Below are 23,229 nucleotides of genomic sequence, written 5' to 3' on the forward strand. Positions count from 1 at the left end.
TCAAAATAACATTTTTTTTTAAAAATAAATAAAAAGTTATTATCTAAGTAGTGTTGCATGTCTCAGTTGAACTCTTTAATGGTAATGTGAATGTTATTTTTTCATCCTGAATTTAGTATGAGAAGATATAATTGAAAACAATAATTCAATGATTTTTTTAATAGTTAATTTAATAATATGATACTTATATCAAAAATAAAATCAAGTTGAAAATTCTAACTTGATTTAATAGATAAGGTTAGAAAATTTATTTATTTTATTAATGTAATAAGCGATTTAAAATTGTTCATCGCCTCCTTCCACGCCCCTTAGGCCCTCACTCACAATTCACAACTACTTTTTTTCTTCTCTGCGGACTAAAACACTTCCACGTCTCTCCTTTGCTTTCCCTTCATTTAACAAAAGAAAGAAGCTGAAACCCAGAACATTTGAGCAGAAAAAAGGGAAAAAAGGATGGCTGTCTTGAAACTTCAAAGCCTAAAACCCAGACCCATTTCGGAGTTATCAATGAAAGTGGGTTCGATTCGGTGCTACGTAAGCAGCTGCAGGGCTGTGTTGCTGCCTCGATTCGGTGGACCTGAGGTGTTGCAGCTCCGGCCCGATGTGCCTGTTCCTGATCTTAAGCCCAATGAAGTTCTGGTTCGAGCCCGTGCTGTTTCTATCAACCCCCTTGATACCAGAGTAAGTCCCTTTTTTTGGTTGAACTTTTCTTGTTTAATTGAATCGTAAAAGTTTGTTTTATTTGTTTTTTATTGGATTGATTGGTTCCTGGGAAAGTGCGAGAAAATGAAATGAGATGGAAATGAGTTCCTCTTTTGGTTTTTTTCCCGTCGATTATTAGCTATATGAATCAATCTCCTTAGACATGTGAAGGTTTTTTTTAAAAAAAAAAAGTTAATTCCTTGTTTAATTTGTTTGAATCTATTTAATTTGCTTAATTCATTTAAATGTTGTTTAATTTGCCATAAAAATGTGAAAAAAAAAACGAATTTAAAATGTTGGATGGTGCTAGATTTTCTTTTATATAATTTCTTAATGCAAATTTGAGTTGTGGGATTTTTGAAACTGTGTAAATTTTATGGACTGATTTCAAAAGTTGCAAAAGGATTGAAATTAAATTAGGAAGAAAAAAAGAACCTTTCAGTTTACATTGCAAATCAGGCAGCTAAAATCATTTTGCTTTAATTTTCCGAATATCTCTTCCCGCAGATGCGATCGGGCTATGGTCGTTCCATATTCGAGCCGCTTCTACCTCTTATTTTGGGTCGTGATGTTAGTGGTGAAGTTGCAGCTGTTGGTGCTTCAGTGAAGTCACTGACTGTAGGGCAGGAAGTTTTTTGGTGCTCTGCATCCAACTGCTCTGAGGGGTACATACACAGACTATGCTATTCTTACCGAGGACGAGCTTTCTCCGAAACCAGCTTCATTGACTCATGTGGTAACTTATTCAATCATTTAGTTACTCATTTGGTGAAAAATAAATTTATGTTACTTTTGATTGTTTCCAGAAAGAAATAGATTTACTCGTGACTTACGATTACTGGTTGTTCATTCTTAGCAGTAGTGGATGATAGTACACTCTACTCACATATTATCTACTATCTGTTTTTTCTACTGTTCCGACTAACTGTTTCATCATCATTTATTCTAATTCATGGTTCTTTAATAATCGCACAGCATGGATCTGAGAATTATTTTTGGGTGTTGTAGGAAGCAAGTGCCATTCCGTTTGCTGCATTGACTGCATGGCGTGCCTTAAAAAGTACTGCAAGGATAACTGAAGGGTATGTTTCTTTCACTGGAATGGCCATCATTATCAGCAATGTTTTCATGTATATCCTGATTTCGACGAATTGTTGTCAAATATTATGGCTTGTTAATGGTGTCTTACCATTGATAAGTTGTTTGCCTGTGTTCATGGAAATTTATGATCATCTTTGAGGTACATAGGTTTGTCATTGTATATCAGAGAATTTGAAGGGCATTGACTATATTGGCTAGTAGCAATCCGAAATTTGTATTATTGTGATGCTCGTTATATTTGGCTTGAACTTATTTTGTTTCATTTTGTTTATCTTTGGATAGTTGTCCAAAGATGAATATATATGCATTTCAAATTAAAGTAAATACATAATGATATTGATGAAGTATGCCGTCTCATTTCCATGCCGCATCTAACAAACTTATTTTTGGTTGAGAGTATAACAATACAATCTGCCAACTGAATTTTACGACTAAATTTTCTGGGGAACTGTTGCAAATTATCCTCCCATGATCAAATTCTCATTCAACAGGCAAAGGCTGTTAGTAATAGGAGGCGGAGGAGCAGTAGGTTTTTCTGCCATTCAGATCGCGGTTGCTGCAGGGTGCCATGTTACAACTACTTGTGGAAATCAGAGTATAAATCGATTAATGGCAGCAGGCGCTGAGCAGGCTGTTGATTACACTTCCGAGGTGGTCAAGTGATAATTAACGATTTATTATTATGATATTGATAGCTGTTAGGAATGCTTACTAATTGACACTGCCTTATATTGAGTACTGATTTGAGCTTTAACGAGATGCTTATTTCAGGATATTGAGTCAGTAATTAAGGAAAATTCGATGCTGTCCTAGACACCATTGGTGTGCCAGAGACAGAAAGAATAGGCATCAATCTTTTGAATAGAGGCGGGCACTATATGACACTTCAGGTAAGAGGTGTAATCTTGTAATGCTTGTCATCTTAAAAGGGCACTTCCTTCTCTTTTCTTCAAATCCCTTTCCTGTTCAACGTTATCGGTACATACATAACAAGAGTCATGGCCCGGTGCAAACCCTTTAAGACTTTATACCAGCTTTGCTAGCTGGAAATTTTGGTAGGTGCTTTTACGAATGCTGTGAAGTAATTATCAAATGTTTAGTCATCTATTACTCTATCATTGTAGGGAGAGGCAGCAGCGCTGAGCGACAGGTATGGACTACCGATTGGGCTTCCTGCAGCTACAGCTGTTTTATTCAAGAAAAGGATTCAATACAAATTTTCTTACGGAATAGGTACATAGTTTATTTGTCATCTTACTCTCGATAAGCATGTTTTTAGAAAAGAGAACTGTTTCTCAAGTTAAGATCTATATAAGAGAGGATCTAAGAAGAAATAATATTAGCATATGTGAAAATTTTTCAAAATTTTCAGTTTGTTGCTATCTTGTTAATAAGTTCCCATTTTGTTGATTTTGCATATTCCTTATGTATGTCTTACCGGTAACAGAAACATCGCTCTGTTGTCTGAAGAAAGACATTAACATGTGTGTTGTCTTATGCATCTTCCATGCATTTTGCCATTTTAATCTCTTAGTTTGAAGATTTCAATTCATCCATGCCATGAAATGCTGCATTTCTGACTATAGATTCATGTCCCGTAATGTTAATGATCTGCTGCTGAATCTTTTGACCACTCGGTGTTTGCAGAATATTCATGGATATACATGAGGGCGGACTCGGAAGGTTTACATGAGATACGCAGATTATCGGAAGCCGGGAAGCTGAGTATACCAGTGGAGAAAACATTTTCAATAACACAAGTAAGAGAGGCTCATGAAGCTAAGGACAAGAAACAAATCCTTGGTAAAGTAGTGCTGGAACTTGACTAAAGTAAGTTCTACAACATCACAAATAACTTGGATTTTTTTTCCTCTAAATGTTCCTTTCAACATAAATTTGATAGAATATATGATGCTGAAGACGTTGTATATAATGTTGGAATTCTTCAGGTGTTAGCCTTCAGTGTCCTGTCGGAATCTGTAAATACTTTTGAGCATCAACGTTTTTCTTACGTTTTTCCTCCTCCATTTTACAGAAAATTTTATATAGTTGAACACTTTGAATCAGAAAAATGGAATTCATTTAAAATTTAGAGCTTTGTTGTAGCTAGGGGTGAGCAAAATTCGATTCGATTCAAAAGCCTCGATAAAAAAATTAAATTTTAAATTAAGTACTTCGAGTTATTTGAGTTAATCAAGTTATTCGGATCAACTCGAATAAAAAATTAAGTTTTTCGGTTTAACTCGAATATGAATTACACAATTCGAGTTATCCGAAAATCCGAATAAGAAAAGACAAAAATTCATCATTTTGATAAATGTTTATTTTTTTAAAAGTTAAAATAATTAAGTTAAAAGGTAAAACTATGTCGTTTTGATATTTACCTATTAAGTTAAAAAGACTAAATTATTATATTGTTCATGTAGTTAAATAATCTTGTATTTCATTTATTAGTTAAATAATTGGTTAATCTAAGCGCAACATTAAGTATAAATAATAAGATTTATTAACTCGATTCGATTTAACTCGAAATTTTTTGATTGGATTCGATTCGATTCGGAAAAAATTTAAATTGAATTCAGTTCCTAAAATAGGATTTGTTAACTTGACTAACTTGAAAATTTTTAATTCGATTCAATTCAATTCAATCGAATATTCACCCCTAGTCGTGACATGTAAAATTGCTTGTGTTGACAACTAGGGACTAGGACTGTCGAGCCATGGAACCTATTGGTTATGAAGAAATGGGGATCCGGTCCAATCACGTATAGGCCTAACAAGCCCAAGCCATGTCTCCTAAGTCCTAACCCATGATTCTAATTAGCCATCTGAAGGCAGTGGTCCAAGCTTGAACCACTTTACCATGAGGCATTTCACCATATTTTATTTTATTAAATCGGTTTCTTTTAAAATATAAATATGTAAATAATGGTAAAAATTCATTGTCTCCAACTCTCTATAAAACTAAGTATGAATGCCAATTTCTTAATACGAAATGCAAATTTTATCATCTTTGATGATAATTAACAAATCAATCTTGATTATATCAGCTAGTTTGGTTGGGATCAATTAATGATATTCTTTTAACCCAACAATAATTATGTGGTTACCACATAACCTTTGGTAATAAATCACAAACTCAATCTCAAAAGCTTCAAACACCTCAACTCTAATGCCAACAATGCTTTTAAGCTTTCTCTTTTTATATAAATGATATGATATATGCAATTTTGATTCCAGTGCATAGGCGTAAGGGTCCTCACATCTATCGAAATGTCATGATTTTGGATCAAAATCCCAAATTCTGAAATATCAGTATCACCCAATTTATTTAATGCCATTTACAGTTGTCTTAACCTTGAATTTGGGCTTTGATTTAGAATGCCAAATCATATACTTTAATCCCATTTAAATAAAGCAGGAATCTTAGTGACCTTTTTTTTAACTTTCAATACATGTCTTGTTCTTTCAAAAAAGAAAATACATGTCTTGTCTTGTTCTTGGTCAAAAACCCTACACTCCTTTTTAAGAAAAACCCTTTCCTCATTATTTAATACATAATCCTTGTTAGCTTTGCTAAAATCACTTATGGGGTAGTCCAACCGGCTAAACTTTGAAAAGGAGGGTCAATGTTGAGGTGGCAAGTGAGGATTGGCTCAATGGCTAGAAAACTAGGGTGGTCCTTCCCACACCAAATGGGGAGCTTGTACATGTTTATTTTTTAAAAAAAACTCACGCGCTGTTTAAGTGCGATTCTCAATGTAATGCTAGCGTGGGTCTGTCCTGCCTTTACTGCCAAACGACAACCAGGTCTTTGCCTCTTTCCTTTCTTTCAACTGCTCATGGTTTTCTTTTTTTCCTACCCACAACTTTCAATTTTCTTTTGGCCTTTGCCTTTTGTCCACGCGCTCCCCAACTACTCTTTAATTGATGTGAATGTGATGAAACTTGCAACTCTTTATATATGTAGACAAAGCATGTTTGAAAATTTGGACATTGTTGTGGGGAAGGGAGGGGGGACAAGAACAAGTAATTAGATTGGATTTTGACATTACGATAAAACATATTTGTTACGACATAATTCCTCGATTATGTATAAGGTGAGCTCCTGTTGTGACCAAAGCTTAACTTGTACTTTGAAAAGTGGATTGTTTATTCACATACAAGAGCCAATATGAATGCTTTTAGTACAAATTACAATGCAATGAAAGTATATTGCTCAATCATGACCAAAAATAAGGGTAGGGTTAAAAGACAGTTTATGCACAAATAACATAAAAGGCGAGTGGGTAAAATATATAGTAAAGCAATAATTAATGAAAACAAAAAATATTGGGAAGTCATTTTCACCCCCCTGTCTCTCTCTCTCTCCAAGTCATAGGCCACGTGCACATCTGCTCATTTTAACAGTTTATATTATTATACGTTTATTTCTTCATATCTTAAAAATTCTATTCTATCATGATATGATATTATTTTTTATATTTTCACCTCCTCCATCTCTCCTCCATGTGCATAAAAAAAAAAACCCACCCATTTTTTGCCCCCACATATTTTTTAGTATTGCCACCTTGTTTTAACTCCACACCAGAAAAACGGCTACTTCCACTGATGAAAAAAAGGGTTAAATTTTGTTAAGAGTCCCTGTACTTTAATATGATAACAGTTAAATCTATTAAATTAAGTTTTACTGTTTACAATCTGATGCAACAAACATATACTTATGTATAATATTATGTTAACTTGTTATTTTCATATATTGTAGATAAAAAATTCAATGAACGAATTAATAAATACTATTTGCGTCAAGACTGAAATTTTAAAGTTTAAAAAGTAAAGGGATTTAAAATGATTTTATTAGAGAATATGGAGTAAACCACGCATAGTACAAGACTACTAATAAAATTCAACCAAACTAACTTAACTGCTATTGTTTCTCATAATTTGAAAAGTACATTTATTAATAACTAACTAATTTAAAAAGTATAAAAATTAAAAATGGTCAAAATAAAATAGAGGATTAAATCCATAACTTTTACGAAATATAAGGATTGATAACAAAATTTAAGAGAAAAAGAAAAGATGGGCACAGCACACGGATGGTGATTGATATTTCCAAGACACTCTTCTTTCTTTTTCCATGCCAACGTTTTTCTATCTTTCTGTCGATCCTCGACTTGTTGCTATTGTCTGCCATATTATTACATGATCTGCCCATGTTTATTTTTATACATGTATGTATATAGTGCATTTGATAACATGGTAGGGGAGGAGGGAAAGCCTCCACTCCACCCTTGGCTAACTACTAGACATATGCTACAAACTCTCTCATTCATTTTTATTCTTAAATGCCATGCATGGTTTTATTATTAGGTTTTTAATGTTGTAGAGAAAAGGAACAAGAAGTAACCACATACATGTTCAAAATGCATTTATCTCTATCATAAATGAGCATGTATATTAGAATAGTATTTCATACACTGCTATAAAGTTTAGTTATGTCTGTTTTATCGAGATTAATTCTTTTTGAATTTGTGACTGTTTTTCTTAATAATCCAAATCCTTCCTTTAAGATTATAATGCACCTTTTCATTATACTCATCGTTTATTGGTGCCAATGAAAAACTTTATTTTCACAATTAAGGTCTAGATACCATCACATGTCCGTTTTTAAATTGCCATATTATTATTTTTCTGCATTTTAAAGGGTATGTGTCAATCAGCTAATTATTTTGTAGAGTTTTTAAACTCCACCGACGATGTATGAAATATTTTTATATATATACATATATATATTTCCTATAAAAAATTATGTCTAATTATACTCTCAATCCATGTACATTTTTGCATATTTGAAATTCAAACTATATATTTTTAATATCAAGAATTTAATCTCTACCTCTTTTTAGCTAATAATTGAAATCCAATCCATGATAGTATCCAAAGGCTTCGTTAAATTGAATTACACCATATTTTCAAAATAATAAAAAAATACTCACATAGCTAATATGAGGAATATCAAATAAGAAAATAAAAATATTGAAATTGGATTTTTAAGTTTTTTTTTTTATTTTGAATCCAAGGTAATAAGGTTATTTAGCACAATCTCACAGAAATGTATGTTATTTTTGTTTACATGATTTTCATTCGATTTTTTTTAACAATCGCATTATAAGTTTTGAAAATATTCGCTCACAATATTTAGAATTATCCATAGCTCATCTCCAACCCATAAATAGAATGATAATGCGCTTTAGCGCACGCAAATTCACGTTCTCCTATATTGGCAACAATGCCTATACCAATTGAGCTAAGATTCAATCGGCTACATGAATTTTTTATTATTTTTAAAAAATTTTAATATATTATTAATTGAATTTCAATTATTAAATAAAAAGTCTTATAATAAAAAATAGAGGAATTAAATTTTAGTTGTAGAAAGAATAAAAGTGACGGGGGTCATAAATTAAACCGAAAAACTGAAAGGTTCATCCATGTTCTTTTTTGGAGGTTCGTCCATGTTATTTTATGGGACAAATAAAATTAGTATATATATATAATGGTAACATGTAAGAATAATTGGTATCATTTTCTCATATCTGTCTATCATCCAATGATATGTGATGACATAAACAAGAAGACAATAATTTTCAATCAAAGTTTTTCCTAGATTGCAATATAAATTATTTTACTGCTTTGTTCTATAATTATTGAATTTCAACACTTAAAATGTATCACCAATTTAGATTCTAAACACACCAATACAAGATGCATAATTCCCATCTTTTTTAAATATTTCTTCTTCTTTAAAAAAAAATACCTTTATCTCCTCACTTATAATTTCACCTATGGGAAATTCAAATACCATAATACAAATAAATTACTCTTTCTCATAGGTTTAATTATAGAAATTACATAAATATATTAAATTTATTTATTTTTAATGATTAGACAAAAAAAAATTGGAAGGAACTTGTGTGCCAGTATAAATACAAATACATAAATATATTAAAGTTTATATAATTTCAAAAATATTATAAATATATAACCTTTTTATAAACTATTATTATGACAAAAGAAAATTATAAACACAATACATATAAAAAATAAAATAAAAATTAAATTTACCAATTTTTTTCTTTATAATTCCGTTTTTAAGAAAAAGCATCATGGAAATCTTATACTATGAGTCAAATTGTATTTTGTTCATTTTCTCAAAAATGAGCAAATTAGTCATGTATATTAGATAAAAAGGCAAATCGATCATTTCTGTTAAAAATTTCATTTATTTTTATTGTTAATAAATGACATGACTTATAAAATAATCAGACAATTACACTTGTTGTGTTACATTTACTTTATGTTGACATAAATGTATTAGTTTTAACCGTAAAAATGATAAAATTTTTAATAAAATAATTAATTTACTATTTAATCTAACATGTAAAAACTAATTTATTTATTTTTTAATAAAAAATAAAATACAATTCAACTATTAATATAACATGTTTTGTAATATTTTTACCATTCATTTCCCTCTCATTTTTACTTGTTTTAAAAAGAATAAAAACAATTGACCAATCTTAAAGGTAACTTTATAAGTTAAGAATCAAGACGGTCAAAGTTTGTGCAGACTTCACTCTCAGCCCACCACTTGTTTGAAGGTTGTTTCTTCCACTTTTAATGACCCTAAAAGAACAGACTTTCCCCTAATGATTTTCCCTAGAAAATTCAAGGCTAAAATAGTCAATTCTATCAACTTAAAGACAGTACCCAAAAAAAGAGAACATGCTAACAACCATGCCCCCCGTTGGAACCAGAAAGTAAAGCAAGCTTACACTTTGCTACAGACAAAACACCAACAGTTCCTCTTCTTCCTTAAATATAAACCCTCTCTCTCTCTATCTTCCATTAATCTTTCTATCTGTAAAATCTTTGCACCCCACCACTCTACAAACAAACAAATAAAACCCCATTATTTCTCTTCTTCATTCATTGACCATCTCTCACACAAAAAAATCTCTCAAAAACCTTAAATTTTTTTTCTTTTTTGGGGTTTGTTCTTCTTGCTATTGAAATGGTCATGTCAAACTAAAAAAAAAAAAGACACTTGAAGAAATAATGGATCTTGAGCGACCCCATCGAAGTACTAGCATCAACAACAGTAGCAGCAGCAGTAACGCAACAAGCACCACGAGCGAGCTCTTCATTTGTTTCACCTCACGTCTTTCTTCTTCGTCAATGAAAATCTCTTCGAAATCCATCCTTAGTCCTGGTCGTGCTAGGGAACCTTCCCAAATCTCTCTTTCTTCATCGCTTACTAGGAGGTTGAGAAGCAACGGTAGCATGAAAGGTGGCCAGGCTTCACCCATGTTCCCAACTAATGGCAAGAAAAGAGGATGTGCTTTTGAGAACCCTGAGCCTTCTTCCCCTAAGGTTACTTGTATAGGTCAAGTTAGGGTCAAGACCAAGAAACAAGGCAAAAAGTTTAGAGCTTGCAGATCTAAGAGAAGAGGGGAAGTTAGTTTCAGGAAAGTGGATCATACTAACAATGCCAACAATGGGAGCAATGGTCTTGAAGCAAGTAGCAGCTTTCATCTTTTGAGCAGCGGTAGTCAACATCATCAGCAACAACAATGCAAGAAATGGGTTCATTTTCCGGTGACTATTTGCGAAGCGTTGAGGGCATTTGGGGCTGAGTTTAACTGCTTTTTGCCTTGTAGGCCTTCTTGCATGGCTAACCAAAGGGATAAAGAAGAGAAAAGAGGATCTAATGGGAGCAATGAGAATGGGAGCTCTTGTGGGGCTGTATTTGCAAGGTGGTTGGTGGCAGTGCAAGAAGGGGAAGGGAAAGGGAGGGAGATTGAGCTGGTGGTTGGTGGTGGGGAAGATGATGATGATTATGATGGTGAGAGAAGGAAAAGCAGTGAAATGATGAGGAGCAGTCAAAGGAGACATGTGTTTGAGGATATTGAAATAAATGATTATTTGGGTGATGAAGAAGAAGAAGAAGAAAAAGGTAGGGTGAGTATTTGTATACCACCCAAGAATGCTTTGTTGTTGATGAGGTGTAGATCTGATCCTGTTAAAATGGCTGCTCTTGCTAACAAATTCCTGGAAACTCCATTGCCAAAAGATGAACAAGAAGAAGAAGAAGAAAAAAAAGAGGTTCAAGAGGGTGCTGTGGAAGTGGAAAGAGAAGGAATTGAACGCCAAGAGTTTAGTGAAGTCAGTGAAATGTTTGTTTCTTGTGAAGCCACTGAGGAACAAGAAATCCCAGAAGCTGAAGCTGAAGTTGAAACAGAGGCTGAATCTGTTTTGGTACTAAGGGATGAAGCTGAAGTAAATGAAGAAAGTTCAGGAAGAAGTTCAAATGAAGAAACAATTCTAGAATGTCAAGAACAAGAAATTGAAAGAAAACAAGAAGACGACCAGCAAGAGTCAACAATAAGAGAAGAAACTTCTCCCCATGTTTCATTTTATCTTGACAAGCTTTATGTTGAAGAAAATGAAGGTGGCCTTGAAGAAGAACTCCTACAAGAAGCTGAAGATGAAAATGAAACTGTTAGTGTTAAAGCGGAGGAAGAAGAATATAAAGCTGCTGTTGAAGAAGAAGCTGAAGAAGAGAGTACAACTTCAACAGTAGAAGAGAAAGAAACTGAGACAACCCAAGGAAGATCCGAATCCGAATGCCCGGAAATGGGAGAACCCGATCCAGAAAGTAAGTCAAAGGAGAGTGAGAGTCAAGAGGATTTGTTGCCAGATTGTTTACTATTAATGATGTGTGAGCCAAAGCTGTCAATGGAGGTATCCAAGGAGACTTGGGTGTGCAGTACGGATTTCATAAGGTGTGTACCAGAGAAGAAGAAGAAGAAGAAGAAGAAGCAGCAGCAGAAGCCAGAAGTCAAACAAAAAGACGGTGGAGATCAACCCAAAGCAAGGATCAGCATTGACCGTAATCCTGCTCCTATTTTGTTACACCCACCTAGGTCGTCTTGTTCTTTCCCGGCTCCTCCACCAATGGCTACGGCAGCTAAGGGAGGTGGCGGCTGTGGGCCTATGGCTAAAGGGTATGAGTCGTTTGTTCTCACGCGCTGTAAGTCGGAGCCGAGGAGGTCATCGGCTAAGCTTGCACCCGATGCTTGCTTTTGGAAGAATAGGAAGCTCGAGCCGGCTGCACTTGAAGTTGGCGCGGCTGGAGTTGGTTTTTAAGCCAGGTTCGCTAGAAGGCAGTAAAAAGTAAAAAAAAGAAAGGAAAAGAAAGATATTTGTGGTAAACTTTGAAGTTTTTTATGAGTAAAAAAATCAGTAAATGTCGTAGTTTTTAGTCCTTTTGAATAGTAAAAAAAAATGTTAGGGTTACCTTTCTTTGTTTTTTCTCCCTTGTTTTCGGTTCGGTAAAACTGTAAACTCTGTAAAACAGTTATATTTGCTCTTCTTTTTTCAAAAATAGTGGGGGTGTGATTTTGATTTTAATCTTCTTTTTTTTTTATTACTGTTAATGAAATTATTGACAAGCTGATAAAGATAGGCTGAAAAAGGCAATGGACTGGCTAAAGGGTAGACCAAAGATGAAATATGAGCCGTTAGATTGGTAAGAAGGGGAGACAATGAAAAACAATGGTCAGAACAAATGATATGATTTGATAGGAACAAAAATTATCAAAGATTTGATGTATTTGATTGGATTAAGGATGTTTTCATAGTCCAAATAAATTTAGGTTGGGGCCAAATCTTTGTCAAATTTATGGTCCTTTTGGGTACAAAATAGTGGATAAGGACTTCATAATAATGGATCATTTGTCATTTCCATTTGGTTGGAGGTTGAAATGGAAATGATTTTACATTTTAACCACTTAGGTTGTTGGGTCTTAATCCTATTTTGTGCATATGTGGTGTAAATTTTATCTGATTTTTTTAAAAAATTATTTCGATTTTATTTAATTTATTGTCTGTTATGTTTTTTATTGATTGAATTATATGTTATAGTTAGTGGGACATATATTATTGAACTTGTAATTGTATAATACTTATATTAATGAAATTTTTTAAAAAAGTTGGATTATTTAAAAAAAAAATTAGAAACCATAATTCAATTAAAAAAATAAAAAATAAAAAATTTGATTAAATTCAAGAAAAATAGTTAAAAAAATTCATCAAGTTATTTAACGATTTCAAAAGAAAATTACAAATGATGGAGCATTAGGAAGTTACTTGATTTTCAACTGAAAAGGACTTCATCAGATAAGATAATTGAACTGCTAATGAATCATGGGGACATGAGTTTCAAAAAAAAAAAAGAACAGAAAAAGTAAGCAAAATACAAAGCAATTGCAATGTCATCATCAAGCTTCACACACAACAAAATCAGTGCTCAATTTTTTTAACAGCGATTTTTCCCAGCCATTTTGAAATTAAAGTAGTTGTGCATTTATTTTTGTTATCCACCCCCTAATTTCCTCTCTTTATTGTCATATCTTATTTCAATGTAAATTTTAAAAAAAAAATAGTTTAGGGAAAATGTGTGACCAAATTAAAATAGTGATACCCTAAATGGTTTAGTGTGAATGATAAGATATGAAAAAGCAGCTAAAAAAAGAGAAGATAACATTGAAGACAAAAGTTTGTCCATTGAGTGGAGGCTTTCATGGGACAAGAAAGCATATTTTTCTTTTCTCTTAGATTATATGCAATTATTCTTTTGTTTTCTAATAATTGAACTTTAAAGTAAAATTATGTGTCCTTTTGCATATGTTATCATGGATTGGTTCATTTTTTTTTCCTTTATTGCCTTACTTTATTTCAACATTTGAATATCATAAAATTTCAAATTCTTACGAAAATTTATTTTGATATGATTATACCAATATAAATATGTTTGATTCAAAGAATGTAAGATTTTATTTTATAATAAGATTACAGAAATGTAAATTTATGAAGTGAAATATTCGAAATGTACGTTACTTTGTTTGGTTATTTTAATGGAATATAAGATTTGAACATTTTACTATATTGTCATTTTTTATAATTTTTTTTAAAAATATTTTTTAGTCTAAATTTCTATGATAAATTATTAAAATTCTTTTTTTATTACAATTTATATATTAATAAGTAAATATATGATGTTGAAATAAATTTATAAATTATAATTATAATAATTCATAAAAAGTTGATGCTTTATCAACTATAGTTGTAATTATAATCATAATCATAATTAATATACTAATAAACAAATCATTAAAGTAAATATAATAATTATAATTTTAAAGTTACTTTTAAGAAAAAGAGAATTTTGTTTTTAATTAGGCTTAAATTTTATTTGAGATAGAAAAATACTAAATTGATTAAAATAATAAAAAATAAAAAAAAATTCAAAATTTAAGATTACACCCATATATTATAAGATTTCTTAAAAAAATAAATGGTAATAAGATTATCCTATATATTATAGCAACTTGACACTATTTGAGGACGTAAGATTATGGGATGACCAGAACCCTTCAATATCTAGTAATCATATTGTACTCCAACTAAATCTAAAGTCAAGCTGGGCTAAACCCTTAAATGGGAGATAAAATCTTCTAACATTATTTTCTCCATCCACAATACTTAGACTAGAATCGAACTTTTTACCACTTAATATAACATGTATTGCTCTATGATATATATCTTTTACCATCATCCAACGAATAAAAAGTTAAAATAAAGAAAGTGATACTGAAATTAAAATAGTTGTAGATTATTTTTACGAATCATAATTATATTTATATAAAATATAAATACATTAATAATTCATATTTTGTAACACTCCTTATCCGATCCAATCGTCAGGTTCAAGCAACAAGATGCCACATTCGTTGTCGGAGCAACTACAATCAATTATATAGTAAAATGATAATTCAAACATACAAACATGTTATAAACACATTTACAATATGATACATAATCAAATTCGAGCCTTAATCGAGCTTACGAAAGCTCATTTGTTGATCCGAGCACGAAATAGGACTAAATTGAAAATTTTTAAAACTTCGAGTCGACGTCATGACATGAGGGAGTTCTTCATCGCAATGTGACATGCTGACTTGGTCTCGTTGTGACGACGGGGTTACTCATCACGCCGTGACCTAAAATCTAAAGCTCGTTGCGACGACCATCGCCCAATGTCGTGACGTGGACTCTGTTTTAATACAAATTAGGCCATTCGGTACCTACTTCATATCCACCTATCAAACCTTAAGTTTGGAGCAATATTGCACAATTAAACCTGCATAAAATCAACACAACTACATGCCAAAAATTTGCCTTTAGCCATTTCCAATCATTTATTCCAATATAACTTCAAATTGACACCAAAACATACCAATTCAATTTATTTGATTTCAATCTATTCAACCATGCTTTTTGGCCATTCAATACCATTTCATTCTCAAACATACCATTTTAAAGCCATTCACAATGTCACAACAAGCCACCAAAACATACATATAAATGTTGACATTACCCTTCTCAAATATCAAACATTAGATAAGGTTCAACCATATCAACTTCTAAGTTAACAAAAGCATAACACCTATATGCGTGCCTAAAAACCAAGCTTCAAAATGATTAAAAGACTATCAAATTGATATCAGGATAGTGTGAGCTTCTTGACGATCTATTTGACACGTTCCGTAAGTTGGCAATGTATATAGAAAGGGAAAACAACAGGGTAAGCATTGTAAGGCCCAATTTTATGCCCAGGCCCGAATATTAAAACAATATAAACAACAGTCCAATTACAAAGAAAAATAACAAGCCCAATGTAGCCCATGGCCCGAAACAAAAATTAAAACCCAGCCCAGACAGCATTAACATTTTCGGCAGAAGGATGCCCCCAAACCCTAGCGCCGCATGCCTCGCGTGGCCTCCTCGTCTGCCACGCCCAGCTCTCCATGCCACCATGTCGGCCACCTGCTCCTCCTCCACTACCAGCACCTCCATACCCTGCAAGATCAAGACAAAAAACAGGATAGAATAATAGAAAAAGGATGTAAAAATGGGTTATAAAACCCGAAATGAAGGACGGAAACAGGGGGTTTTTTTTTGTGTTTGTTTTCGGGTATTTTAGAAAAACAGAAGCTAGAACTTTAAAAAAAAAACATAGATCTCAGTACTGAGATAGCAAGCATTCGGGAAAAAGGAAAGGCAAACGAAAAGGTTATCTTTTTTCATACATTTTCTTTCGATTTCTATAAACATATCTATACCTTTTTATTAATATAAACCTAAGATCTATACATTTTAAGACCAAGAATAAATAGCAAAAAAAATATAAAAAATTTTACCTTTCCGGCCACCGCACGCGGTGGCCGGCGCCGGCGCCGGCGAGCCTCCGGTGGCCGTCCGGTGACCCCCCCTTGGCCGGAAATCGCTCCGAGCTCCCCTCTCCTCTCTCCCTTTTCTTTTTTTTTCTTTTCAGCTCTACAAATGTTTTTTTGAAATTTTTTTGACTTTTATAGGGGGTCAAAACGCACCGTTTTGGACCCCCAGTTTAAACAAATAAAACGACGTCGTTTTGAACGCGGGTCGGGTCGACCCGACCCGCACCAGGGAGGATCCGCGTGTTTTTCTTTGAAAGGGCTAATTGCGCTTTTAGCCCTTCCGCTTTTTCGGGAGTTTACGATCAAGCTTTTTCTTTATTTTTAATTTGGCTCCATGGTTTCGCCCCGAATTCATTCTGGTCCCCCATGCTGCGCAGCGTTTTAATACTTGGGTTTATTGCGCTTTTGACCCTCCAAGTTGCACGCGCGTTACAATTAAGTCCCTTTCCTTTGTTTTCATTTTAAATTGGCCCTACAACTTTGTTTTTAATTCGATTTTAATCATTTTTTTCGTTTATTTTTGTATCTTTATCAAATATCCTTATTATTTTTATATTATTAGTATTATTAGTATTACTATTATTATAATTATGTACTAGTGTATATTTTTATTACGTATGTGTATACGCATATATTTTTTTGTATTTAATATTTTTCATTTCACTTTATTTTAATATTTTATTAATTTTATGTACGTTTCTTTTATATTCCAATGTTATTATTATTATTATTATTATTATTAGTTTATGCTTTGTTATATATTTATATATTTATAATATGTATATATACGTACTTATACATACTTAAATATATTTTTTCACATTTCATAATTCTTATATACTTACATATATTTATGCATATTTTACATCATATACATACTTATATATTTTAGACTCTTAAAAATGCTTTTCGTATATTTCACATATTTTATAATTCACATACATATATTTTATATAATCACGATTTGTAAATATATAAATACACAGTTACATTTTTTATAATATTTACCGATTTTATATATATGTACATACTTATCTATGTTTTCATATTCTGTAATTTATATATTTCTTATTTTATGGCTTTAAATTATACATGCATATATATATATATATTTTACATAATTGTATTTATTGTCATCATTGTTATTTGGTGTATGTTTATTTATCCATGTACACTAGTGCTTTTTCTAAAATGTTAGTTCTATTTATTTAGTTGTATGCTTTGTTTATGTAATCGCCTCGTCATTTCATTTTGCCTATTGCATTGTTGTTACTCATTTTACTTTGCTCACTTTGTTGTATTCGTTATTGTTTTGTCAAGCATCGACACTAAACACCAAAAGGAAAATTTTTCTAAATAAGGCAATATTTCGCGTTTGGAAACTCGAGAAAACGTGCCCTAACGTGCTGGGTTTCGATTTCTCGTTTGACTAAATAGCCAAATATCCTCTTAAAGCTTCAAAGTATGGTTTCATTAAACTATGAGGTGATCTTGGTTTCGATGGTTAGAGTATCGTGTCCTAACGTGCTGGATGTGATATTCCTTCGGAACAAGAGAATCTTATGTTTCAATTCACGATATCAGATTTTCTTTTAAGGATCGCATTTTTTTAAAACTCTTCAAATTTTCAATTTTCGACACTAAGACACTAATTAATCAACTAGGTACCAATTTTGGGCGTATCGAGGGTGCTAATCCTTCCTCGTGCGTAACCGGCTCCCGAACTCATTTTTCTGAATTTCGTAGACCAAAATCGTTGTTTTAATAAAATTAAATCATTTATTAAAAACAACCACTTTTTGAGGTGACCCGATCACACCTCGTCAAAAAAGGATTGGTGGCGACTCCCGTTTTCATTCTTTTCAAAATCCAAGTCGACCCCGTTTCCATCCAAAAAAGATGTGTCAACAGCTTGGCGACTCCACTGGGGAATATAAGAGAGTCAAGCCACGCGTTGATTATTTCTTGTCTTTTTGTCGAAAGTTGAAAATTCGATTTAAATTTACGATCCTCTCATTGCATCTCTTTTGTTTTGAGTTATATTTTTTATCGTGTTCTGTATTTTATTTTATACCTCCGCACATTGCATTGCATGACCGCTGGTCATACCCTTTTAAGTGGGAGTGAGAAACTACGCCTTCGTGAGGTTTTCACCTCCGCATGGGATAGTGAATCGCTTCCGGGATACATCCGTACCTATGTCTTCGTGAGATTTTCATCTCCGCATGGCCATAGGGAAATGTATTCCCCTGAACTGAACTCAGTCCATATGAGCCTATAATGGGTAAGGATCGAGGAATCTGCTGGTTCAGGTACCCTTACTTTAGAACCAAACCACACATAGCGAACCATAAGAACCCACCGAGATAGAGCTATTCCAGACCCTAGTGCTTACCGAATAGATGCTTTATTTATTATTGTTTACTTTAAATCCTAGATCTAATTTGCTTTGTTTGTGATTGCATGGCATTTTCATTTCAAAAGAGGTGTCGATTCACGTTCAGTATAGATAGAAAGCTTATCATGGAAAAGAGGTTTCTTGATAAAGTAGAAGACAATGCAGCTGTACGATTATGGGCTGAGACGATGTGGAGAGAGAAAGGCGATAGTCTTGCAGAAGGGTACGTATCAGAGTTATGGGACTTCACTCGTATCAGCGTAATCCAAAATGATCTTCGAGAAATGAAGGAAATATGGGATCAATGGGACGACGGGACTAAGCAGATGTTTTACCGTGACTACGGGGACTTGCCTTACTTACTTGGTGTCAAAGTGGACAAGCATTTATTCCGAGCCCTAGCCCAGTTTTGGAATCCCGCTTACAGTTGTTTCACTTTTGGAAAAGTGGACTTGGTGCCCACCGTGGAAGAATATACGACCTTGCTTCGGTGTCCAAAGATTCAAATTGACAAGGCCTATTCTAGAGCTACTAGTGTCCCGACATTATTAAAAAAATTGATGAGCATTACAGGGATGAGCGAACAGTGGGTCGCTGCCCGAATCCAACAGAAAGGAGACAGTAAATGCGTTCCTTGGAAAAGCTTGCGAGATTTAGTATTAGCACACCCTGATGTGAAGAAAAGAGTGGATGTCTTCGCTCTAGGTATCTATGGATTGGTAATTTTCCCTAGAGCTTTAGGGCACGTAGATGAGGCCGTCTCTGATTTGTTCGATCGGCTTAGCAAAGGAGTCACGCCCATCCCGGCAATCTTAGCAGAAACCTTCAGATCTCTAAGTGCATGTCGAAGAGCAGGGGAGGGAAGGTTCATCGGATGCGCACAGCTACTATTGGTGTGGTTCCATAGTCACTTTTGGAAGGTGGAAAATGTCTCCTATCGAGTCTTCTCAGAAGACTATTCCCCATTGAAGGAACAAGTTGCTACACCAAGACGAGACGACATCACGGAAGAGAAGTGGATGACGATTCTCCAGAATCTTCAGGAGGATGACGTTGAATAGAAAGCTCCTTGGATGGTACCCGACGAGATCCTGTATCGATGTGGGGATTTCAACTGGGTCCCTTTACTCGGAATTTGGGGAGCTGTCGGTTATGCCCCTTTACTCGTATTAAGACAATATAGACCGAGACAGTTCATACCAGCAACACAAGGGCTGGCTCAATGTGAGTTTTCTTATAAGGATGAAAACTACAAGAGAAAAACTCGAGAAATATCTAACGCTTGGAAACAGGTTCACCGAACGAAAAGATTCACCGTAGGAGCGATGACAACTTCAGAATATTATGGGTGGTGGAGTAAAAGAGTCAATGACAACATCCCTAAGCCGAGGGAAGATTACGTTTAGTCTATAGAGGAGCATCTACAAGTAGTTCCGTCAGAATTAGAGATCATCAAACGAGACTTTGAGAAAAGAAATTCTGAGTTGGGAAAGAGGATAGAACAGTTAGAAGAAGAAAGAGTGCATTTGGGATTAGACATCGATATCCACAAGCTAGAAGCCGAGAAATTAAGGAAGGGAAAGAACAAAGCTGAAGAGGATTTGGATAGTCTAAAGACAGATTACAAGAAGCTGCGATTGTCGATGAGAACTGTCGGTCTGGGCAAAACGTCAGAGCAGTGGCGACAAGAGATCAATGAGGAAAAGAATAGGGCCGATCAGTGGGAAAAGAAATTTCAAGATGCTCGAGCTCGAGAAAACGCTTTGGAAATGAGTTTGTTAGAGTGCCGAAATGAGAAGGCAGGATTAAAGGCCAAGGTGGCAGAACTAGAAAAGTCACTTCACTCGTACCGTAGTCGCAACTCCATGATCGAATTAAGAGTAAGCTTAAATAAGATCGAAGAACTGAAAGGAAAGGTAGAGGAGCTTGAGGACGCATTACACAATTCTGAGCTACGAATGGAGCTTCTTGAGAGGAGTAATGATCAATGGCAAGAGCAATTCCATCATTCTCAAAGGCAGATTAGAGATAGAGATTACGTTATGGGCGAAGCTGTGACTCAAGTGCGGGAAGTGGCTGATCATCTGCAAACATTAGCAGTTCAGGCCGATGTATTGAGTTTAAAATATGAGTCAGAATCAAGCCGAGGTCGAGATTTAGCTTGGCTTCTTAGGAAGGTTAAGGCTTTGGGTATAAAGGCAAAGCCGTATATGTAATTTATTTTATGTAAAGAAATTTGCTTTCTAGTTGAGTTTTCTAATGAAATTGAATTCGAATCAATGCCTCTTTTTTGCATTCATCTCATACATTTGCATTACATCTCATAAAATGACCCTAATAAAATTAAATTATGACAGTTACCCTGGAAACCAACAAAAATCTAATCAAATATCACTACGGTACTCGTCGCCAAACAAAAGCAATGGATCAAAGGATGGAAAGATTGGAACAGTTGCAACGAGAGATGCGAGATCAGATGCATGAACGACTGGAAAAAAATCCAGCAAGACATGTTAGAATCCCAGAACACTGTGATGAACCAATTAAAGCAGTTATTGGCTGGAGAAAATAACAAAGGAAAAGATCCCGTAGTCGATGCGGGGGAAGATCACGATGACCCTATTTATCCTCCAGGTTTCACCCCAACTAACATTCAAGCACAACCAGAGGTGTACCCACAGAGGGTACCGGTTACCATTAGACCTCAATATCTGGCTGGTGCCTCGGTACCATTGCATTTTCAAATGGGCTCGGATTCTAATCCCGGGGATAATCCCACTAATCCTGTGGTCCCGGACCTCGATGATGTGGCAGAAACAGAAAAAACAAGAATGAACCTGCCAAAACAACTAGGAGACCGATGTAAATGGTTAGAGGAAAAATTTAGAGTCATGGAAAACATCGACTATCATCGCGGGGTTGACGCCAAGGATCTGAGTTTGGTCCCTGATTTAGTACTCCCACCTAAGTTCAAAATGCCGGAATTCGAAAATATAATGGGACTAGTTGTCCTGAAGCTCATATAACTATGTTCTGTCGAAGAATGACAGGATACGTCAACAACGATCAGCTGTTAATCCACTGCTTCCAGGACAGTTTGATCGGATCTGCAGCCAAATGGTACAACCAACTGAGTCGTGCTAAAGTTAGTTCATGGAGAGACTTGGCGCAAGCTTTTATGAAGTAATACAGTCATGTAACGGATATAACACCCGATCGAATTACGTTACAAAACATGGAGAAAAAGCCTAGCGAGAATTTCAGGCAGTACGCCCAACGATGGAGAGAAGTGGCGACACAAGTCCAGCCACCCCTTTTGGAAAAAGAGGTCACCATGTTGTTTATCAACACTTTGAAAGCCCGTTCATCAACCACATGTTGGGGAGTGCTACTAAGAGCTTCTCGGATATGGTAATGTCCGGTGAAATGATTGAGAACGCGGTAAGGAGCGGTAAAATTAACACGGGGGAAAACTTCAAAAGACCAGCCCCAAGGAAAAAAGAGGGCGAAGTAAACAACGTAAGCACATATAGCAAGAGCCATTCAAAACCGATTACTGTTGGCCCTCCAAAAATGATAACCACTAGTCACCAAGCCCCCTCGAGGCAGGAACCCAACACAAGGCCCAACACAAGGGCTAACACAGAGAGACTTCAATTCACGCCCATTCCAATAACATACGGGGAATTGTATCAGAAGTTATTTGATGCACACATAGTATCTCCATTTTATCTCGAGCCCATGCAACCTCCATATCCCAAGTGGTATGACACGAATGCCCAATGTGAATACCATGTAGGGATACCAGGACACTCAATTGAGAACTGCACTGGGTTTAAAAAGGCGGTGGAAAGGTTCATTAAGATGGGGATTGTGAAGTTTGACAACCCACTAGGACCCAACGTAGCAGCGAATCCGTTACCCAACCATGCTGATAAAGGGGTAAACGCAATAATCGAAGGTGAGAAAAAGAGAATCAAAACCGACACTGCAGAGATAAAAACCCCATTGAGTTGGGTCTGGAGACAAATGATAGAAGGAGGTCTCATCAAACAAGATTCAAAAGAAAGGCCCGAAGGAACGAAGACGTACTGCGAGTTTCATGCTGAAGAAGACCATGACATTCAAAACTGCACTGAATTCAAGGCCATGGTGCAAAATCTGATGAACAACAAAGAGCTAGAATTTTATGAAGAGATCAAAGGACTTGAAAATGGAGAAGTTTATGCCTCGGAGGAGGGGCCTACGGGAAAGGCCCCAAATCACCCAGTGGTGATTATTTCAAGGCCAACGAGTACAGGATCTGGATTACAACTGGCGCCAAGGGTCATAATCCAAAAACCTGTAGCTTTTCCTTACAAGGATAGCAAAAAGGTTCCTTGGAATTACGACTGCAATGTGATGATCACGGGAGAGGAGAACCCGATAAATGCTTCAGAAGAGGGTAATGACGCAGGCTTTTGTACGCGTAGTGGAAAATGTTACGACCTGGGAAATACAAAAAGGGAGCCTATAAAAGGAAAAGCCTTGGCGGTTGAACAAGATAAAACGAAGACGATCGGAATTGAACCGCATATTAACACACCGGTGACTGAAAATGAGGCTAGAGAATTCCTAAAATTCTTGAAGCATAGCGAGTATAGCGTGGTGGAACAATTGCATAAG

General features: G+C 34.7%; 1 protein-coding gene and 1 pseudogene across 1 annotated transcript; both read left to right on the forward strand.

Annotated features, from left to right (window-relative positions):
• Positions 1-262: 262 nt before the first annotated feature.
• Positions 263-3,875, forward strand: LOC107916869 (reticulon-4-interacting protein 1 homolog, mitochondrial-like; annotated as a pseudogene).
• A 5,785-nt stretch (positions 3,876-9,660) lies between these two features.
• On the forward strand, positions 9,661-12,279 carry LOC107917936 (uncharacterized). The gene has a single exon (XM_016847358.2). It carries the CDS (start codon positions 9,925-9,927, stop codon positions 12,013-12,015), a length of 2,091 nt encoding a protein of 696 aa, XP_016702847.2. The 5' UTR covers positions 9,661-9,924; the 3' UTR covers positions 12,016-12,279.
• The last annotated feature ends 10,950 nt before the right edge of the window (positions 12,280-23,229 follow it).

The sequence above is a fragment of the Gossypium hirsutum genome, chromosome A01 (genome assembly GCF_007990345.1).
Source record: "Gossypium hirsutum isolate 1008001.06 chromosome A01, Gossypium_hirsutum_v2.1, whole genome shotgun sequence".
Classification (NCBI taxonomy): domain Eukaryota; kingdom Viridiplantae; phylum Streptophyta; class Magnoliopsida; order Malvales; family Malvaceae; genus Gossypium; species Gossypium hirsutum.